The following is a 15,921-nucleotide window of genomic DNA, read 5'->3' on the forward strand; positions in this document are numbered from 1 at the left end:
GAAGGCTGTTGCGATGTGTGTCCATGGCCACTGTTTATGTTTCCAGGGAGCTTTAATCCTCAGGGCACCTCACCCACCTGTTGTGATCGAAGGAACCTGGCAGTGCCCCCAGTATCTCCGATCTTGGCACATCTTAAACAGAGTCATCCATCCAGACAGCTGTTTATCACACAGAGCCACTTCCACATTCTAAAGCTTAGTATTGTTTAGAGACATTGTTCAAACATTAAGACAGGTATTTTTATATATATATCCTGCCAAAGATTTATGTCTTTGATTGGTTTACATGTACATACACATATTTGTCTTGGAAATAAGAGCCAATAGGTTTCTTATGCTTAAGGGTTTGCTATTTTGTATGATTGTTACATTCAATGACTGGGTGATCAAATCATCAAAAGGTGTCTTTCCTGGGTTAAGCTACAATGGATCAATCAAGCAGACCAGTATTGTCGCATAAAGACCTGCTCACCCTAAAGGAATACTCAAATTTTTGGGGAAATAAGCTTTAAATTTCCACTCATCCATAGTCAAACGAGAACCACCGTACCATATATGATACCCGGCCTTCAGTTTGGCTCAAGTTAACCAAATCAATTGAAGAGGATTAAAGTTCTGTTCAGTAAACCACTGATCAGACATAGTTCCCTTCTTATGAAAGAGAAAGCGTCCCTCTTGTCTAAAAATGACCTTTTGCGAGAAATAAAGAAAGTAAAGAGCATACTTTATCAGACTTGCCTGCATTTGTGTGGGAATGATTCTTCTGATCTCTCTGCCTGGTTTTTAGGTATGACGAGGAAGTGAAACCTCCTCAAAGCCGATTGGTTCTGGAGGAGGATGAGGGCTTTAGTGATTGGACCCAAAGGTTGGAGAATCGTAAGGAAAGCCTCCTGAGGCAGGACCACAGCCGGAGGTCTGAAGAGAGCCGTTTCACTCACAAGCAGAAGCTCAAACACCTGGAGGAGGAAGATAAAAAGGGGGAGGGGCCAGAGTCCAGAGGCAGCGTCACGACTCCAGGAACTTCAAGATACTCAGAGGAAAAGGTCAATTTGTTTTAAATAAAACTAATTTGTAAAAAATGTTATATTTACTGAATAACGCTAAAAAAGATGCGATAGAAACTCCATGTGAAGTTAAGTATACATTACAACACATGACACAACGTACTGTAGTTTCATCTCCTCTGTTTTGTTTTTTTATCCCAGATATGTGACAGGAAAAAGGACATTGTGATATCATGCAGCTCCTCCGTCTTGAATTCACCCCAGAAGGCGAGGAGCCTAGCGCCCAAGGTCCTGCCGAGGAACATCAGCTCTCTTGAATCAGAAACGACGAGGCCATGGTAGGAGGTTCTACTTTTTTAAAGGTGACATATTATACCACCAGGTGTGAATGGGATTAGCTGTTGCAAGAAGTTTTAAAAATCTGCCTCTTCTGACATCACAAGTGGGTCCACCTAGATGTGTGCTGGAATGATCAGTCTCCCAGCCTACCCAGTGGACTGTAGCAAATGTTGCTCATCTAGCCGTCATACATCTAAGTGGACACGCCTACTGGTGTCAAAAGAGGCAGATTTTCAAAACAGCTTGTAACGGATGATCACATTCACACCTGTTGGTATAATATGTCACCTTTAAAGCCTGTTTTGACGATTATTTTAAGTAAAATACTAATAGAGTAAAATAAAGTGAAGCCAGTAGAAAAATATAATAACTCACCAAGTAGCTTTGGCTCAATAATATATTACACTAGATAATAATAAGAAACTCTTTGATAATTACTTTTCCTTAAATCCATTTACCATCCCACAGAGCTATATAGCCATCTCCAATAACCAATTTCTGATGGTCAGTGAGTGAGTCAGTTCCTGCTCTCAGCATCCCAGAGAAAAACTGGGCCATGTCACAGAAGGTTCTGGCTTTACAGCGCCCCTGCTGTATCAGTTTATACCCTGTGTGTTCTAACCCCCCTATCCCCAGCTCGCCCACACACAGAGACCTGCACCTGGTGGATGGAGAGGGGGCTGGGGCCTCGAAGGGTCTGGATGAGGCCTGTCAAATACACAGGGACAGAGGAGAGGGGGTGGTGGGGGAGATGAAACGCAGGAAGGCAGAGCAGCCGCACGATATGGCAGACTTCCATTACAGCCTGGATGAAAGATGTCGGCTTCAGGATGTGGAGGTGAGGTTCAATCTGATTGGCGAGTGTCGAGGGTACAAGCAAGCCGGTAGCACGCAAGCAATCACTTTGTATAATGGTATGCACATCACAAACATTGCAGAATGGGCTAAGAGCTTCATGTGTTTTAATGTGAGTTATTTTAAAGTTAGTGGCATTTGCACATCGTAACTAGTCATCTGTAAAGAGCATACAACAATTTCACAACCCTGGACATGTAAGGGGAGATTAATTTGCAACTTATTTGCAACTAATTTGCAAAAAATGTTAATTAGAAATTATCTCTGATTAGTCGAAATTACCACAAAAATCGTGGTGACTTTTTAAACTCCAAAGCAGTAACATAGACCTGTACTCAATCCTTGTACTGCATACAAATATATTTTTTCATGCTAACCTTGTAAACAGGATGAATAACAATGCATAAATTAATGAATGAGAGTGTGCAGGTGGAGCTATGACTTATTCATACCCCTTTGGTAGGCGGAGAGTCACATGACCATACAGGAAGAAGAATTGGGCAGTGAGGGGGTTGATCAGCGGACGCAGACCTCACACAGTAACCATGGAGACACGTTGGAGACAAACCCGTATGGGCCCATGGGCCCAACGTTTAAGGTATCCATTGATCCACAAGTCCTCCATGAATGTTCCCAAATAACTATATGTTTGCTATTATTCCTCCATTGTTCCACATTGTGATGTCGTTGTATTTTGCACCCTGTCAACCAAAAGTGTTTATTTTCCCTCGCTCCTCAACCCTCCACTAGAAACTTCTCATTCGGTTTTATCCCGTAAGTCCCGTGCATGAGTCGGCGGATAGTTGTGTTGGCTGTGTCTGCTCTGTGATTGGGTTTGGTGTGTTTCTCTGTGGTACTACGCCGTCTGCAACAGGCCATGTGAACAATCAGGCTTTTGTTGGTTACAGTGAGATGTCAGGATTTAGGCTACAATGCTAAACCTCTGCAAAATAAGCATGACAAAAAACACGTTTGGGGAGGGAAAACACTCGCTGGTGCTATGACATCACAGCACTGGGAAGAATACATGGCTTCATCTTAGCATCATTAGGCCTTATTATAGTAGGCATTTATATTATGAGTCAATGCGTCATATTTTTACCATCGGCATGTATAATAGAAACAACCTAGAAACAAATCAGCGTATTAACGTGAAGCAAAACATGCAAAATACCAACATATGGAAAATATGAAAACTTTAAATACTACTTTTCATTATTGGATAAAACTTAATACAGAATAAATATGAATAAATACATTCCATATAATAACTTATAGGATTGAAAGGATACACCCCAATCTAAAACTTAAATTCCTCTGAGATCAATCTCAAAATTCTTGTGTAAATTGTACATTTACACAAGAACAACACACAATTCTAATTTGGGCTCTGATCTACACATGAGTCTATGTGTAGTGTTTCAACAATGGGTTGGGTTTGTACATAGTAGGGGTAATTTTGCATTGCCTGTCAATAAATGAATTAAATGGTTTAAAAATATATATAAACATATATATGGAGCTCACTTCTATATCTTGCTACTGCCTCGAACATATGCTCCATCCCTTGGAGGATGAGACAAACACAATGCAAGAAAGCAAACATAACATCGGGCAGTCAAATATGATGAATCATGAGTCGCTTTAACTGAAGCGCTCATCCACACAGTATGCCCGAGAGCAAACACATGCTAATCGGTTCTTCTGCTCCTGGAAGCCTGAAGGCACATCATTTACATCTAAGCAAACATGTGCTTGAGATTGCTATGGTGCCACCCTGCTGCTGGTTGTTTATGAGACAGCACCTTTACCCCTTGTTATGAGGTGGGGGGGATGATTTCTCAGTCACCCAGCCACATAGCATACACACTGCTAGTGGATTCATTAGATACATTTAATGTGCTTGCATGATTTTTCCAATTTCTGTGTAGTCTCTTTATGGTTGAATGCACTTTTTTTAAAATCTCTGGATAAAACCCTCTCTTAATTTAATGTAATGCAGTGAAGGATGTGTCTTATTCCCCCCACACACTAACTATGTAAAGTGCCTTGGGTGTTTTTGTTATTATTATTCTTATTATTATTATTATTATTATTATTAATAGGTAGGCCTACTGATTAAGCAGAGTGTGTAGTGCCACAGAATGTGTAAATGCATGTCTTCAGTCACTGCCTTGCAGAATGGTGTCATGCTGACTGGAAGTAAACTTTTGCACAGCTTTACAGTTACACATGGCCTGTGCCTCTAAATCATTTTGTCTCGTCACACACAGACACATGGGGCCACTCTACACGCAACTTTACTCATTTCTATCCTGAATGTTAAGCATCCACCAACTACAAAATCATATAAATCGCTCAAAGCAGCTGAGCCTGGAATGCCTAAAATGTAATTTACTGCCAATTTTGGTCAATTTAAATCAACCAATATTGTATCTACATTTTAATACTATTAGCTTGGCTGCCTGTCTTGTGAAACATTGCTAGTAGCATTGTTTGATAATCAAGCCTGCTTGAAGCTTTTTGAATTCTGCTTAAACTCGTTTTAAAGAGTCCTTGGTTACATTTGTTTTTAAAGCCACCTTAATACTTTGTTTTCTCATAATATACGTATGCCTACTTTAAATGTGTTCCACAATGATATCTATTGTCTTTTACTTTGACTTCTATTTCATTGGATCCATCGGATCATCTTCGATGGCTCAGAGAACTGAGCCCTTAACTTGCTCGTTGAATAAAAGGTGAGTGTATGTTCATACAAATTGAAAGAAGAGGCATTACTGGAGACGAAAAACATTAAAAAATGTCTTCACCGCAAACAGCATGAGAAGAACACTGTCACCTACAGCTGTTTCCAAGATTGATGACTACGCACATGATTTCAAGGTACGTTCACTCACTAGTGGGGGGTTGTTATTGTTGATAAATAAAGTGGTACTGAAATAAACATTTGACTTTGCATGTTCTTGTTGGAGTTAGCCACATAGGCTCAGTGCTCTCCTCTAAATGTTGTCTTTGTGTATTTAACATATTCACATCAACAATGAGAAAGAATGCAAGTGTTATCTCTGAAGCAGTCCCAAAACCCATCAGCATTAACCATGACAAAGAATCATGCTCCACTGTAGACCCTGCTGCCAGCATCCTTCCTCTTCCTCTAAGTTTCCACATAAACTCAAATAAGTGTTATCTTATTCTGTTGGTGACTATGGTATCATCCAAATATTACATTAGAGGATGTGCTTTACAGTCATTACCGGCATAGTCTGGCCAATTGCAGTCTTGACATATTATACCTGTCCATTCTGCCCTTCAACTCATGTCAGGACCAATATTGGCTCAAGCGTAGTATCGGTATCTGAACCACAGCACTGCCATGAACATCCACAGCGGTTCACATTTGTTGTTGCAGAGCAATGCTAAAACAACTAAACCGCTGGCCACAGAACTTGCCAATCCCAGTGAGCCTGTTTCCTTCAAGAAAAACCTGTTCGAGGCTGGTGATGCATGGACCCAGAATTCGGTTAAGGTCACACTGTCCAAGGTTAACAAAAAGAGCACCTCTATAAACCATCACCATAAAGTAAACACCATTACTTTTAAATGTGTTTTGGTTGCACAACACTTACATTTCTTTTTCTGCTGATGAAATTTATATTTCATGCCAATCGGTGCTTTAGCTAATCACTCACATGAGCTCACTATTCACTCCATTGCTAATAAATTGTTAATCTCTGTCTCAGGATGCCGAAGGACTTAAAGTGGGCGTGGCTGACCTCATCAACCAGTGGGTGAAGGCAAGCCCAGATGGCACCAGAAGCAGTTCCCCTACCAAACCAGCAGTAAGAGGCTATTTTCATCGTCTTGATTCATAGTTTTGGTTTTGAGAATAGTTTAATTTCCATACTTTTTTTTCCCTCATATGATACACCAACAACAACAAAAACATTTTTTTTTGGTATTTTTCATCTGTTAATGTTGTGGCCTTAAGGATTTAGTTCAGGATTTGGTCTTCTGTAATCCTTTCCGGGGTTAGACAATTGCCGTTCAGTGATCCCCCGTATTTAACTGGTGCTGGTAAGCATTAGCGTACTGATGTTTTTTCTCAGGGGCTGGAGCATCAGCTCCACAACGCAACATAATGCACTTTCAAAATAATGCAGACATTAATTTATTTACTTGTGAATATCTGGAATTCACTATGTAAAAACAAGAATTAATTTTATATTTTACCACTAATTACTTCAGCACAATTCTGGTCCGAATACTTGTTTCTTCTTCTGCTGGGTTGTGCGCAGTGATACAGGTAGCACTGAGAGTAACAACACAGAATTTATGCAAACCTCGTGAGATCATTTTTGGGATATGAGAAAGTGTCTCCACAACAGCAGGGATTATCAGTGATTCAAGCTTCAACCAGAGCTTTTTCACCAGAGATGTCAAGCCTCCAAAATTATATAGATTAACTTTGCCTCCATAAGTATCACTCTGTGCAGCATAGACACTCCCCATCCGTTGCCATACTTAGACATGCTCCACCGGAGTTACATTTACAGATCTATTACCGGACTCACATCTGCCCCAACCAAATTGTCAGCCATTTCGTCATCCCTCTTAGCACATCCTGGATGAGTTCATTCTCTCCAAATTCAGGCTGGAACAAATAGGGTTTAGGATCAGTGTCTGAGAATGAATAATCATCCACGATTGTTCAAATGCTTGTAAATGGATTTAATGTAGAATGAAAAACGTGCTTTCCTGCAAGCTTTTCTTAGGTGCTTCTTATAAATTGTGTTGTAATTGTCGGTCTACCTGTATTGTTGCAAAAAGTCCAGAAGAAGTAGAGGTTATTTGGAACAAAATAGTACTGAATTAACTGCTTGTTAAATAAGATGAATTCTCTTTTTTTGGAACCTTGAAATAGATAAAGTGTTGCATTATCTTGACTGTTTATTAAGCTGAGTTGTTGAGCGTAGAGCTCTGGAACCTGGGAATGTACGGTACCGGGTACGAATGGGGAGATCCCTGAACCCGTTGACCAACCTTTGGTCTCCCCGGGAAGGATCAAAAAAGGCGAAAAAGCACAAATCCTGAACTTACCCAGGTCCCATATTTAACCCGATCTATCCAGCACACATTAAGGTGGACATGCACACTTGTGATGTCAGTAGAGGCATATTTTCAAAACGGCTTGTAATGACTATTCACGCTCACACCTGGTAGTATAATATGGGACCTTTAACATTCCTTGCTGTCTAATTCTCTTTTCCTCCTCACTCAAATGATACATTTCTTCCTTAACTTTACAATAACTCAGCTGCAATTTGTATTGCCAGTCCCTGTGTCTATAACATGCCAAACAAAACAAAACAAAACACTTCTTATCTAATGACGGTGTGTGTCACGTCTGGCTTGAGATTGATCCGCCGATGTGTGCTCTGTTGCGGAGGAGTAACACAGAGCAAATATGTCAAAACAATGATCTCATCCTAACCATAACCCAGGATGCTTCAACCATGACATAATTTCCTCTACTCGCAGGAGATTAAACCGGGGGATGTTTTATGCAAGAAGAACTTGTGGGAGAACCTTGGTGATTCATCATCTCCTGGGAGAGGAGGCAAGGTATGCTCCGAAACACGGGAAACACACTAGACCTATATATGTGTGTGAACTATAGCTTTATTGACAGACGTTGTAGTTACAAGTAGTTATTCTGCTACTTATTGTTAAAATACTTCATTTTATTTACCAATGCAATCCAATTGTTTGGTGCTGATGCACAATGTAATGATGATAAATCAATGTGTTTAAAATTGTGTTTTTCAGGGGAGCTCCCCTGGCAAAAGATACAAATTTGTGGTGTCAGGTCATGGCAAGTACGAGAAGGTGGCAGTAGATGATAACGACTGCAGTGAACATGACAAATATAAGTCAGGTAAAAACCTTTTGGAAGATCATAACAATGTATTTTTTTCACAACAGCTTCTTTTAAATATAACATACATAATAGACAATTCAGATTTGTTGTTGTAGGACGTTGTGTTTCTGATAACATAAATCATGTTTCTGCTACTTAAATGTATCGGGCACGAGTATCTAAGGTTCAAAGAACAATGAAGAACAAACAAACACATGTTTTCATATTTGATTCTATGCTATTTCAAACACACTGTAACCAAAAAATACAAAGAGTTTATCTTAAGTACCATTGCAGTAGCTCTACTGATTAGTAGCAGATTAATTTACCAGCCCTTAGATTATGATATGGTTTCTACATCAAGGCAGGAATTTTCGGAAATTTTCGGAATCCCTTTAAAGCTATTCAATTCAAATATTATTTGTGACTTATTTCTCTCTTACTTCCATATGCTTTCCACATGCTTTGAATCTCTTTGCAGTAACTTTTACTCTGGATTTGATTGTACTACGCTAACTGTTTCAACAGCCTTTCTAGCTCCAGACTCATCTCAAACTATACCTTAATTTCTAGACAATACACACCTCAACTCCCTGAAGCCATGTCATTCTACTCATTACTGACCATGTATGAATCAGTGTTTCTTTTCTACAAGATGTTCTCCCCCCAATGGTAGCTGTCAAATATCATCATGCATTCAGCGTAAATTTGCCCTGTGTACCAGGAATGTAAAAGCCATGTGACAATGCAATAGGAAACAAATTAGACCATAGGCAAGCACTACAATGCATATATATATAGAAAAAAAATGAACTAAAGGAAATTGCCTCTCTCAAAACCAGACAAGAACTTTATCATATGTCAATATGTGTAAACATCTACGTGCAGTCACGCAACAGACATATATAACGTGGCTTTCATTCCATAAAACTCTACACAATTAATTCAAGATAAATAATCTGCTGATATATATTTCATCCAAATATGGAGTCAATTCTGCCTATTGGCTTACTATTTCAATTAAAAATAAATTAAATATTTTATCGACTTTGACTTTGAATCAGTTGTTCGCCTGTTAAGAGCATTTTAATATACTAATTTAAATTATGTTAAACAACCACTCAGTCATTAATCATTTGTTTAGGATTAGTGATAGTCAACTATTGACGTTAGACACATAGAATAGTTTTTCTATAAGATATTTTTTAACAATAATACACCTCATGCTACTTTGGTAATTCCTTAATTTATCCGTGAATCAAAATGTAACATTGACATTTCCCTTTGCCTGCAATATTACGTAACAGATATCAGAACATGAGTTTTAATGCTAACTTGTAATGATGGCTTTATTTATTTCTAATTCTCCTTACACCAAGTCGGAGCCTTAAATATCAATGCATTTTCAATCTTCCTTCTTTGAATCACCAAATCCTCTTGCTTTTCTATTAAAGTCTTTGCGTTCATCATCCTGGTTTTTGCGGTTTAGTAGCCCTCTCTCGAACACTGTGGCAATTTTAGTGAGGGGCTTTGCTGCAGCCTCTTTGAGCTTTCTGGCGTTAAAGCGGGGACTGTACAGAAGAATAGGAAGCCGATTCACAAATGATGGAACCTCAATCTGGTTCTCTTTGGCCTTTTCATTTGTGTCCGACTTGTCCTTCTTGGGTTTGATCTGCTCCATGATTTTTTCTTTGGTAGAGAACATATGAAAGAGCAGCGCATCCCACATTTTCAGCGCCTTGGGGCCCTCTGTTTCCTTGAGCACCTCCAGACCAGAGGACTGGTCTACCAAAACCTCTTCTCTGCTGACTGGATTTGTTTCCATTTCACCAGCATTGACCGCTGCCTGACATTCCCCTAGGGGCTCTGGAAACAGGGGCTCCTCGGGTTCTTCGACCATGTGTTTTTTTAGGCGTGACCACCCACTCAGCTTGGCCTTAAGGCCTTTAGGTTTTATTACCGCCTTGGGTATTTCAGCAGCGGGAGCCATTTCTGTCACGGCGGTTGGTTTGTCATCAGTTGAAGATGCAGTTGATGTCAGGGACTTCGTAGAGGGCCTGTCTTCCGATGGTGTCGTCGCAGCTCTGCTCTCTAGTGCTTTCTCCCCTTTGAGTCCAACCTTTGGCTGAGATGGCACTGACATTCCTCTGTTTGGTGCTGGAGCTTTGACTGAGACTGAGTCCTGAGGCAAAGAGGCAGGAGTGGCAGAATCAATCACAGCACCTTTCACTATGGGTGGTTTTATGTCATTATCTGCTGCTGGGATTGTTTTCAATATTGAGTCAGTAGGGGGCTGTATTTCACTTATATGTATGGGAGATGGGTCGGTTTTGTTGGAGGATGTCTTTTTAGTTTCTATCAAGGTTCTGGGTGGCTTATTTTCTAATTTGTCGGAGAGGCAGAAGGTTGGCGAGATGGGGATATTATCTACGGATTTTCCCTCCATTGCTGAGCTTGAAGCCAAGTTAGTTGATATCTGTTCTGTCCGCGAAAGTACTTCAACCAGAATACTCTTATTAACTAGCATTGAACTTGCTGTTGGTACTGCAGTTTCTTTTCCTACATTTGGAGAATAATGACTTTGTTTTGTCGACTTTAAGGAACCCTGAATGTTACTAGTAATTGCATCAGTTAGGGGGGATGACTTTTTCCTGACATCTAAACAGGATGCACTTTTTGTAGTGTAGTTTAAGGTATGTAGGCCATCTGAGGCATGACCAATTTTGGGGACATTGGTTTGAGGGTATATACCCGGTATAGGATCTATGAAGTGTGAGGTCACAGCTTTGGTTATGTCTGTTTCTTTAGAAGGGCTTAGAGGGGCGTTAACATTTCTGATGGAATTGGCAAACTTGGGAGGGTTCGGGGAAATGTATCCATGGCGATGGCTTTGAGGTGAATAAGGCTGTGAGCATACAATCTGTGTGTTTACCTCAAAGTACTTGTTTTTTTCACTATTTTCCTTCGAAAAGTGTTCAGCTTCAATATCTGAGTACCTTAACTCAGTTTTTGCTGGATTAAAATGATCAATGATTTGGTGGGATCCTATAATGGCTGGGCTTCGTGTGTTTATTCTCTGTGAGGGGGTTCTGATGTACCCTGGGGCAGGTGAATTCATTCGGGTATTTACAAGCTTTACTTTGGGAGGGGTCATTAAAGGTTGACCATTGCTAGCAGGAAGTGAAAAGGGTATCCGTGCATTCACAGTTGATTGAATGGACAATATGGGCTCAGGTGTAAAAGTTCTGTTTTGCAGAAGAACAGTGGGTGTTTGTTTACCTTCTAACACATGTGTCATAGGGTAAACAAGAGGGTTCCTGGGTTCAGTTATTTTTGGATTATTATGATAGCCCCCAGGGTGTTTTGTGTCAGCAACCAGTTTCAGTGCTTCTTGATCATTTGAGGCCTTTGTTAACAAAGGGCTTTTTGATGTGACACGACTCAAGATGGGGCCTAATGGTACAAAGGGCTTCCCTGGCAAAGAAGATGTTTCAACGGAAGCCTTGACTGACCTGCCTGCTGCATCAAATACTTTTTCCAGAAATGGTTCATTAGGGAATTTATTTTCAATCACAGGTATAATACTGCCAACATTCAACACGTTTGACTTAACACTTGCTGACTCTGTAATGGAGTAACCATGATGAGAAGCCTCACTGATCGCTTTAGATAGTTTCACTGCACTATTAGACTTTTTCAATTGCACATTTTCTTGAAATGTCTGTTTAGACTCAATAATACATTGTTTGGAACCAGTTTTAGGTATGGTATCTTTTTGAGTAATTTCTGTTGGCATTTTTCCTGCTGAAAGATCTTTAGCTCCCATGTTGACGCTTTGATGCAGTTCAGTTTCCCTGGCAATGTTACTGGGAAAATGGAACTCTATTATTTCTTGTATTGGCATTAGTTGTTCTTTATGAGGAACATGGTCATGTATCTTTTGAGCCATAGAAACATCAGCAACCATCGACTCTTTTTTGTAACTCTTGGCAATGGATATTTCGGCAGTGACCTCTTGAACTATTTTGTCCTGAAAATTTGATGTTATGCTTGGTATTACTTTATTATTTGTTTTTCTTTGGCTGGTTCCCTCTTGGATAGACATATTAGGTTTATTTAAGTTAGTTGCTAAAGGCATTTTAGAATCCGATTTTTTTTCTGATTTGATTTCATGGAGGGAGGGGAGTTGTTTTTTTGAAACAGTCAAAGCAGTCACGGAATCAATTGTAAAAGGTTGCAACTGAGGCAATGAAGGTGGTATTACAGCTCCAGAAATATTCTGTTTCAGTACGCTGTTTACCATTGAGGGAATTATATTATTTGGAGTAAGTGTTACCTTGATTGATTGGGTTGTTTCTAGATTTTGGTTGGCAGAAAATTCAGTTTTTAAGGGAACAACTGACACTGAACTGCTTGCAATATTTGAGTTTGGAGCATAATTGCCCACTTTGTCAGGGAAATATGCTCCATTTGTACTCATGCAAGGTAAATCATTTTGTTTGATTGTGTTCTGGGGTACAATATTTGGTATTTTACTGCCACTGATTTCCTGCATCAATTCTCTGCCTTTATTTGAGACTAAGGGGTGGACTGTTGCTTTACTTGTTGCAAATTTTGGATCATGCTGAGTATATTTCTGAATCCCTGCCAATGATGTTATAGGATGGCATGGGTCCTTAGCCAACATGATGGTGGATTTCACTGAATCATGTGGGGGAGTATTTGGATGTTTTGTTGAACCAGATATATCTACATGATCTGGTTTGCTTGCTTCATTGTTTGATTTTTTAACAGTATTATCAATACTTGGATTAAGATAAGGGGATTCACCATTCTGAATTTTAGTATTCATGCATTCCTTAATTTCTGAGAGAGAGGACATAATGGACAAACTGCTTGTGTTATTCAGACATGAAGGGGTTGTACTAGGGGATGCCAAGGTTTGTGTGTGCACCTCACCTGATTTAGGTATGGTTATTGAAGCCTCGGAGTAAGAGGCTTTTGGTGCTGTTACGTCACTTGTGCACGGTTGCATAGTTTTCTGTGTCAAGCCAAATGGTAGCTTTGGTTTTGTGTTCTCTTCAGCAGATGTTTTACTCGTTTGTGATCCATTTATTTGACCTTCATATTGGCTGTCTTGCTTAATGTCCTTATTTGTTGTCTGTTCTTTGCCCATGTTTGATTCCCTTGAGACTGATGTTTGATGCAAAACAAGTGCAGCAGAGGGCTCCCCAGATGAGGCAATAGGTTGATGTCCATCAGGCGCCCTTGTTGCAGTTCGTTCAGAGCTAGTGACAGATAAAGCATGTAATTCTTCCGTAGGCTGTGCTTCATTTGAGCTCAGCCTGTTGGGGCTTACCGGTCTATGATATGCACTGTAAGTCCTAATACCACCATAGGCAACATATTCAGCTGGAGTAAGACCATAATAGGTTGATCTTGATTTTTGCTTTGATGCTTGCGTCAGTTGAGATCCCAATAATGATGACAATGATTTACGTGCCTCCAAAGCTGGCAGACCATGTGGGTTAGAGCATGGTGAAGGGAATTTTGTATTTTGGGGAACTTGTGTTGTATTTACAGTTATGGGGTTAGGATTTGAAGCAGTGTTTGGTACACCTGAAATAAATTCTGGAATATTTGGCAAAAGTAGAGCACCATCTGTTGAACTTTGATCTGATTTCAATGTTGAATGATGATGTACAACCACAGTCATGCTATCTGTTGGAAGACATGGCGTTAAACTGTCTATGGGTCCTTCTGAATGTGTCTTACACCTGTTCAACATATCATTCCCCATCAAATCTCTTGTAGGCTCCAAAAACTGCTTGTTTAACGTATTGCTATTTAATCCACCCTGATTTGCTTCTTTTGGTGCTGTGGGGATCTTACCTCGAGTCTTAATTTTCGTTGAATTGGTTTTTGGACAAACCTCCAAATTGCAAGCCGAATGTTGCAAATCACGGCTAGAGGGCGATGCCGGACTAGTAGCAAATAAGAGTGGATTAGCTTTTGATATTTCAATAACAGGAGTGGATCCCCTACTGGGTGTAGAAGAGGGTGTTTTAGGTCTTCTCAACGGGGTAAAGGCAACTGGTACTTTTTGAACATTCTTTACAGCAGTCACTATTGTTTTCTCGCTGACTCCAGTAGATAATGATTGGGACGATGCAGTACATACTGTGAGATCCTGCAGCGAAGGGGGCTTAGAGATCTCATAAAAGGTTGCCTTGGATGTGTAAATCTTTGTCTGCTGGGAATTTAATTTCTTCTCTTTGACCGTTTCAACAAGTGTTATATTTGAGTCGGTCACCTCAGGGGGTATTTGGCTGTTAGGACAAACGGAATTACAAGCAGGCTTGGCGGTCAAAGAGGCTTTGGCCTTTGATTGTGAGTTTGTTTTGTGTTGGCTGCCACTTAAAGGCTGTGTCTGAGGGACCGAAACTGATAGCAGTGCCGGAACAAGCGATAAATCCAGAACTCGAGATGAAGTCTGCTCTTGACCAGTGGTGGGGCCAGTGGACGATAGGGTCAGGGTGTGGGTGGAAATTTTTGGGCTACAATTGGGCATGGGGGTTGGTTCTTTAAGTATTGCAGAGAATGAACCCAAAGAGCCTTGGGACTTTGTTAAGATAAAGGGAGGCACAGAAGGTGGTGCTGCGACCCCCTCCAGTGGTGGGGATGGGCACAGCGATGGCATGGTCAAAGGGGTGTCATCCTCAAATAAAAAAGATGAGCACTCATACAGTGGAGCCACCTGTTCCTCATATGAACGGACAGGAGGTTTGAAGTGCTGTAGCGGAGAACTGCATGTTGGGCGAAAGGGGCTGCTGCGAGCAGGAGGGAAGGGAGTTTTGGAGTTATTATAGAAAGGAGCCGTTGAGAAATTGGAGACTGAGGAATCCCCGAGGTACGTTGAATCTGGGGACCTAGACGGGGAGGGATGGTCGCTGTGTTCGAGGTCCGTGCTTGCTTCATTGACAGGAGACAAACAGGTGCGGAAGGGGATAGGGGTCTGGGAGGGGCCCCCTTTTTTCTTGGATCTCTTCTTCTTTAGTTTCTGGAGTCTTGCGTTGTCTTTGCCCGGCTTAGGTAGTACGGGAGGAGGATATGGTTGGGAGAGGTCCGGCTCCAGCCCATTGTTGTAGCTCGCTTCCATCAGCATGTCCAACCTATAAACAACAAATTAGTCAGTTAAAAAGTCGGGGATACAAATCCCAACTACTATTACCATACTAACAACATTACAATATAAGTAGATTGCACCTCGTGTGTATATAAAAAAATAATCATTTTCAACCATATTTGGATATTTTATTTTGGAAATTTTCTTTCTACAGCTGGAGATTACCATGAAGATTTGTGAAGGACACCTTGGATTCTGAAGATGGTTAAAAAACTGGAAAACCCTTTACAAACAAATCAGATCATTTTACCTAATATGTTTCTTTCAAAACCATTCCTAGCACTCCTTCGAAATGCAGATTTTTTTCAGTTCACATCAGTGTGAAGGCAGAATATATTCATTTATTGTCTGTATTGCCTGGGTTACCATCATTTTTATATTTTTGCAATATATGTATTACTTTCCTTTATTAATAACATACAATTCCCCAAAGTTAATTCACGGATTTAAACTTGCTATGCTGTGATTAATGTCTCTTGAAATGTATTATCACACTAGCTATTTAGAGTCCTAATTCTCTGAAAATGAACCCGGCTTATGATATGATATTGCGTGTGTATCAAAAGCAGGGACAAAACTGTGCCCTCATCAGGATAGGTGTTGTATAGCTGTATGAA

The 15,921-nt window shown here is 40.3% G+C and overlaps 2 protein-coding genes across 2 annotated transcripts in view; one reads left to right on the forward strand and one right to left on the reverse strand.

Annotated features, from left to right (window-relative positions):
- The window catches only part of LOC307075805 (uncharacterized protein), a 22,014-nt gene extending 6,123 nt beyond the window's left edge, over positions 1–15,891 (forward strand). Inside the window, exons 3-14 of the mRNA XM_079736498.1 lie at positions 788–1,043; positions 1,206–1,342; positions 1,980–2,181; positions 2,662–2,796; positions 2,949–2,972; positions 4,905–4,939; positions 5,021–5,084; positions 5,611–5,742; positions 5,942–6,040; positions 7,740–7,823; positions 8,028–8,136; positions 15,459–15,891. Coding sequence (XP_079592624.1) covers positions 788–1,043; positions 1,206–1,342; positions 1,980–2,181; positions 2,662–2,796; positions 2,949–2,972; positions 4,905–4,939; positions 5,021–5,084; positions 5,611–5,742; positions 5,942–6,040; positions 7,740–7,823; positions 8,028–8,136; positions 15,459–15,484 — 1,303 coding nt within the window. The 3' untranslated portion in view covers positions 15,485–15,891. The remainder of the gene's footprint in view (positions 1–787; positions 1,044–1,205; positions 1,343–1,979; positions 2,182–2,661; positions 2,797–2,948; positions 2,973–4,904; positions 4,940–5,020; positions 5,085–5,610; positions 5,743–5,941; positions 6,041–7,739; positions 7,824–8,027; positions 8,137–15,458) is intronic.
- Positions 9,524–15,283, reverse strand: LOC307075751 (uncharacterized protein; the record flags this gene model as incomplete). Its single annotated transcript, XM_079736443.1, has 3 exons — positions 9,524–10,300; positions 14,300–14,447; positions 15,033–15,283. The coding sequence occupies 3 exons, from the start codon at positions 15,281–15,283 to the stop codon at positions 9,524–9,526; spliced, it is 1,176 nt and encodes a 391-aa protein (XP_079592569.1).
- Positions 15,892–15,921: the final 30 nt, after the last annotated feature.

Source organism: Pollachius pollachius (assembly GCF_949987615.1).
Source record: "Pollachius pollachius genome assembly, chromosome: 5".
NCBI lineage: Eukaryota > Metazoa > Chordata > Actinopteri > Gadiformes > Gadidae > Pollachius > Pollachius pollachius.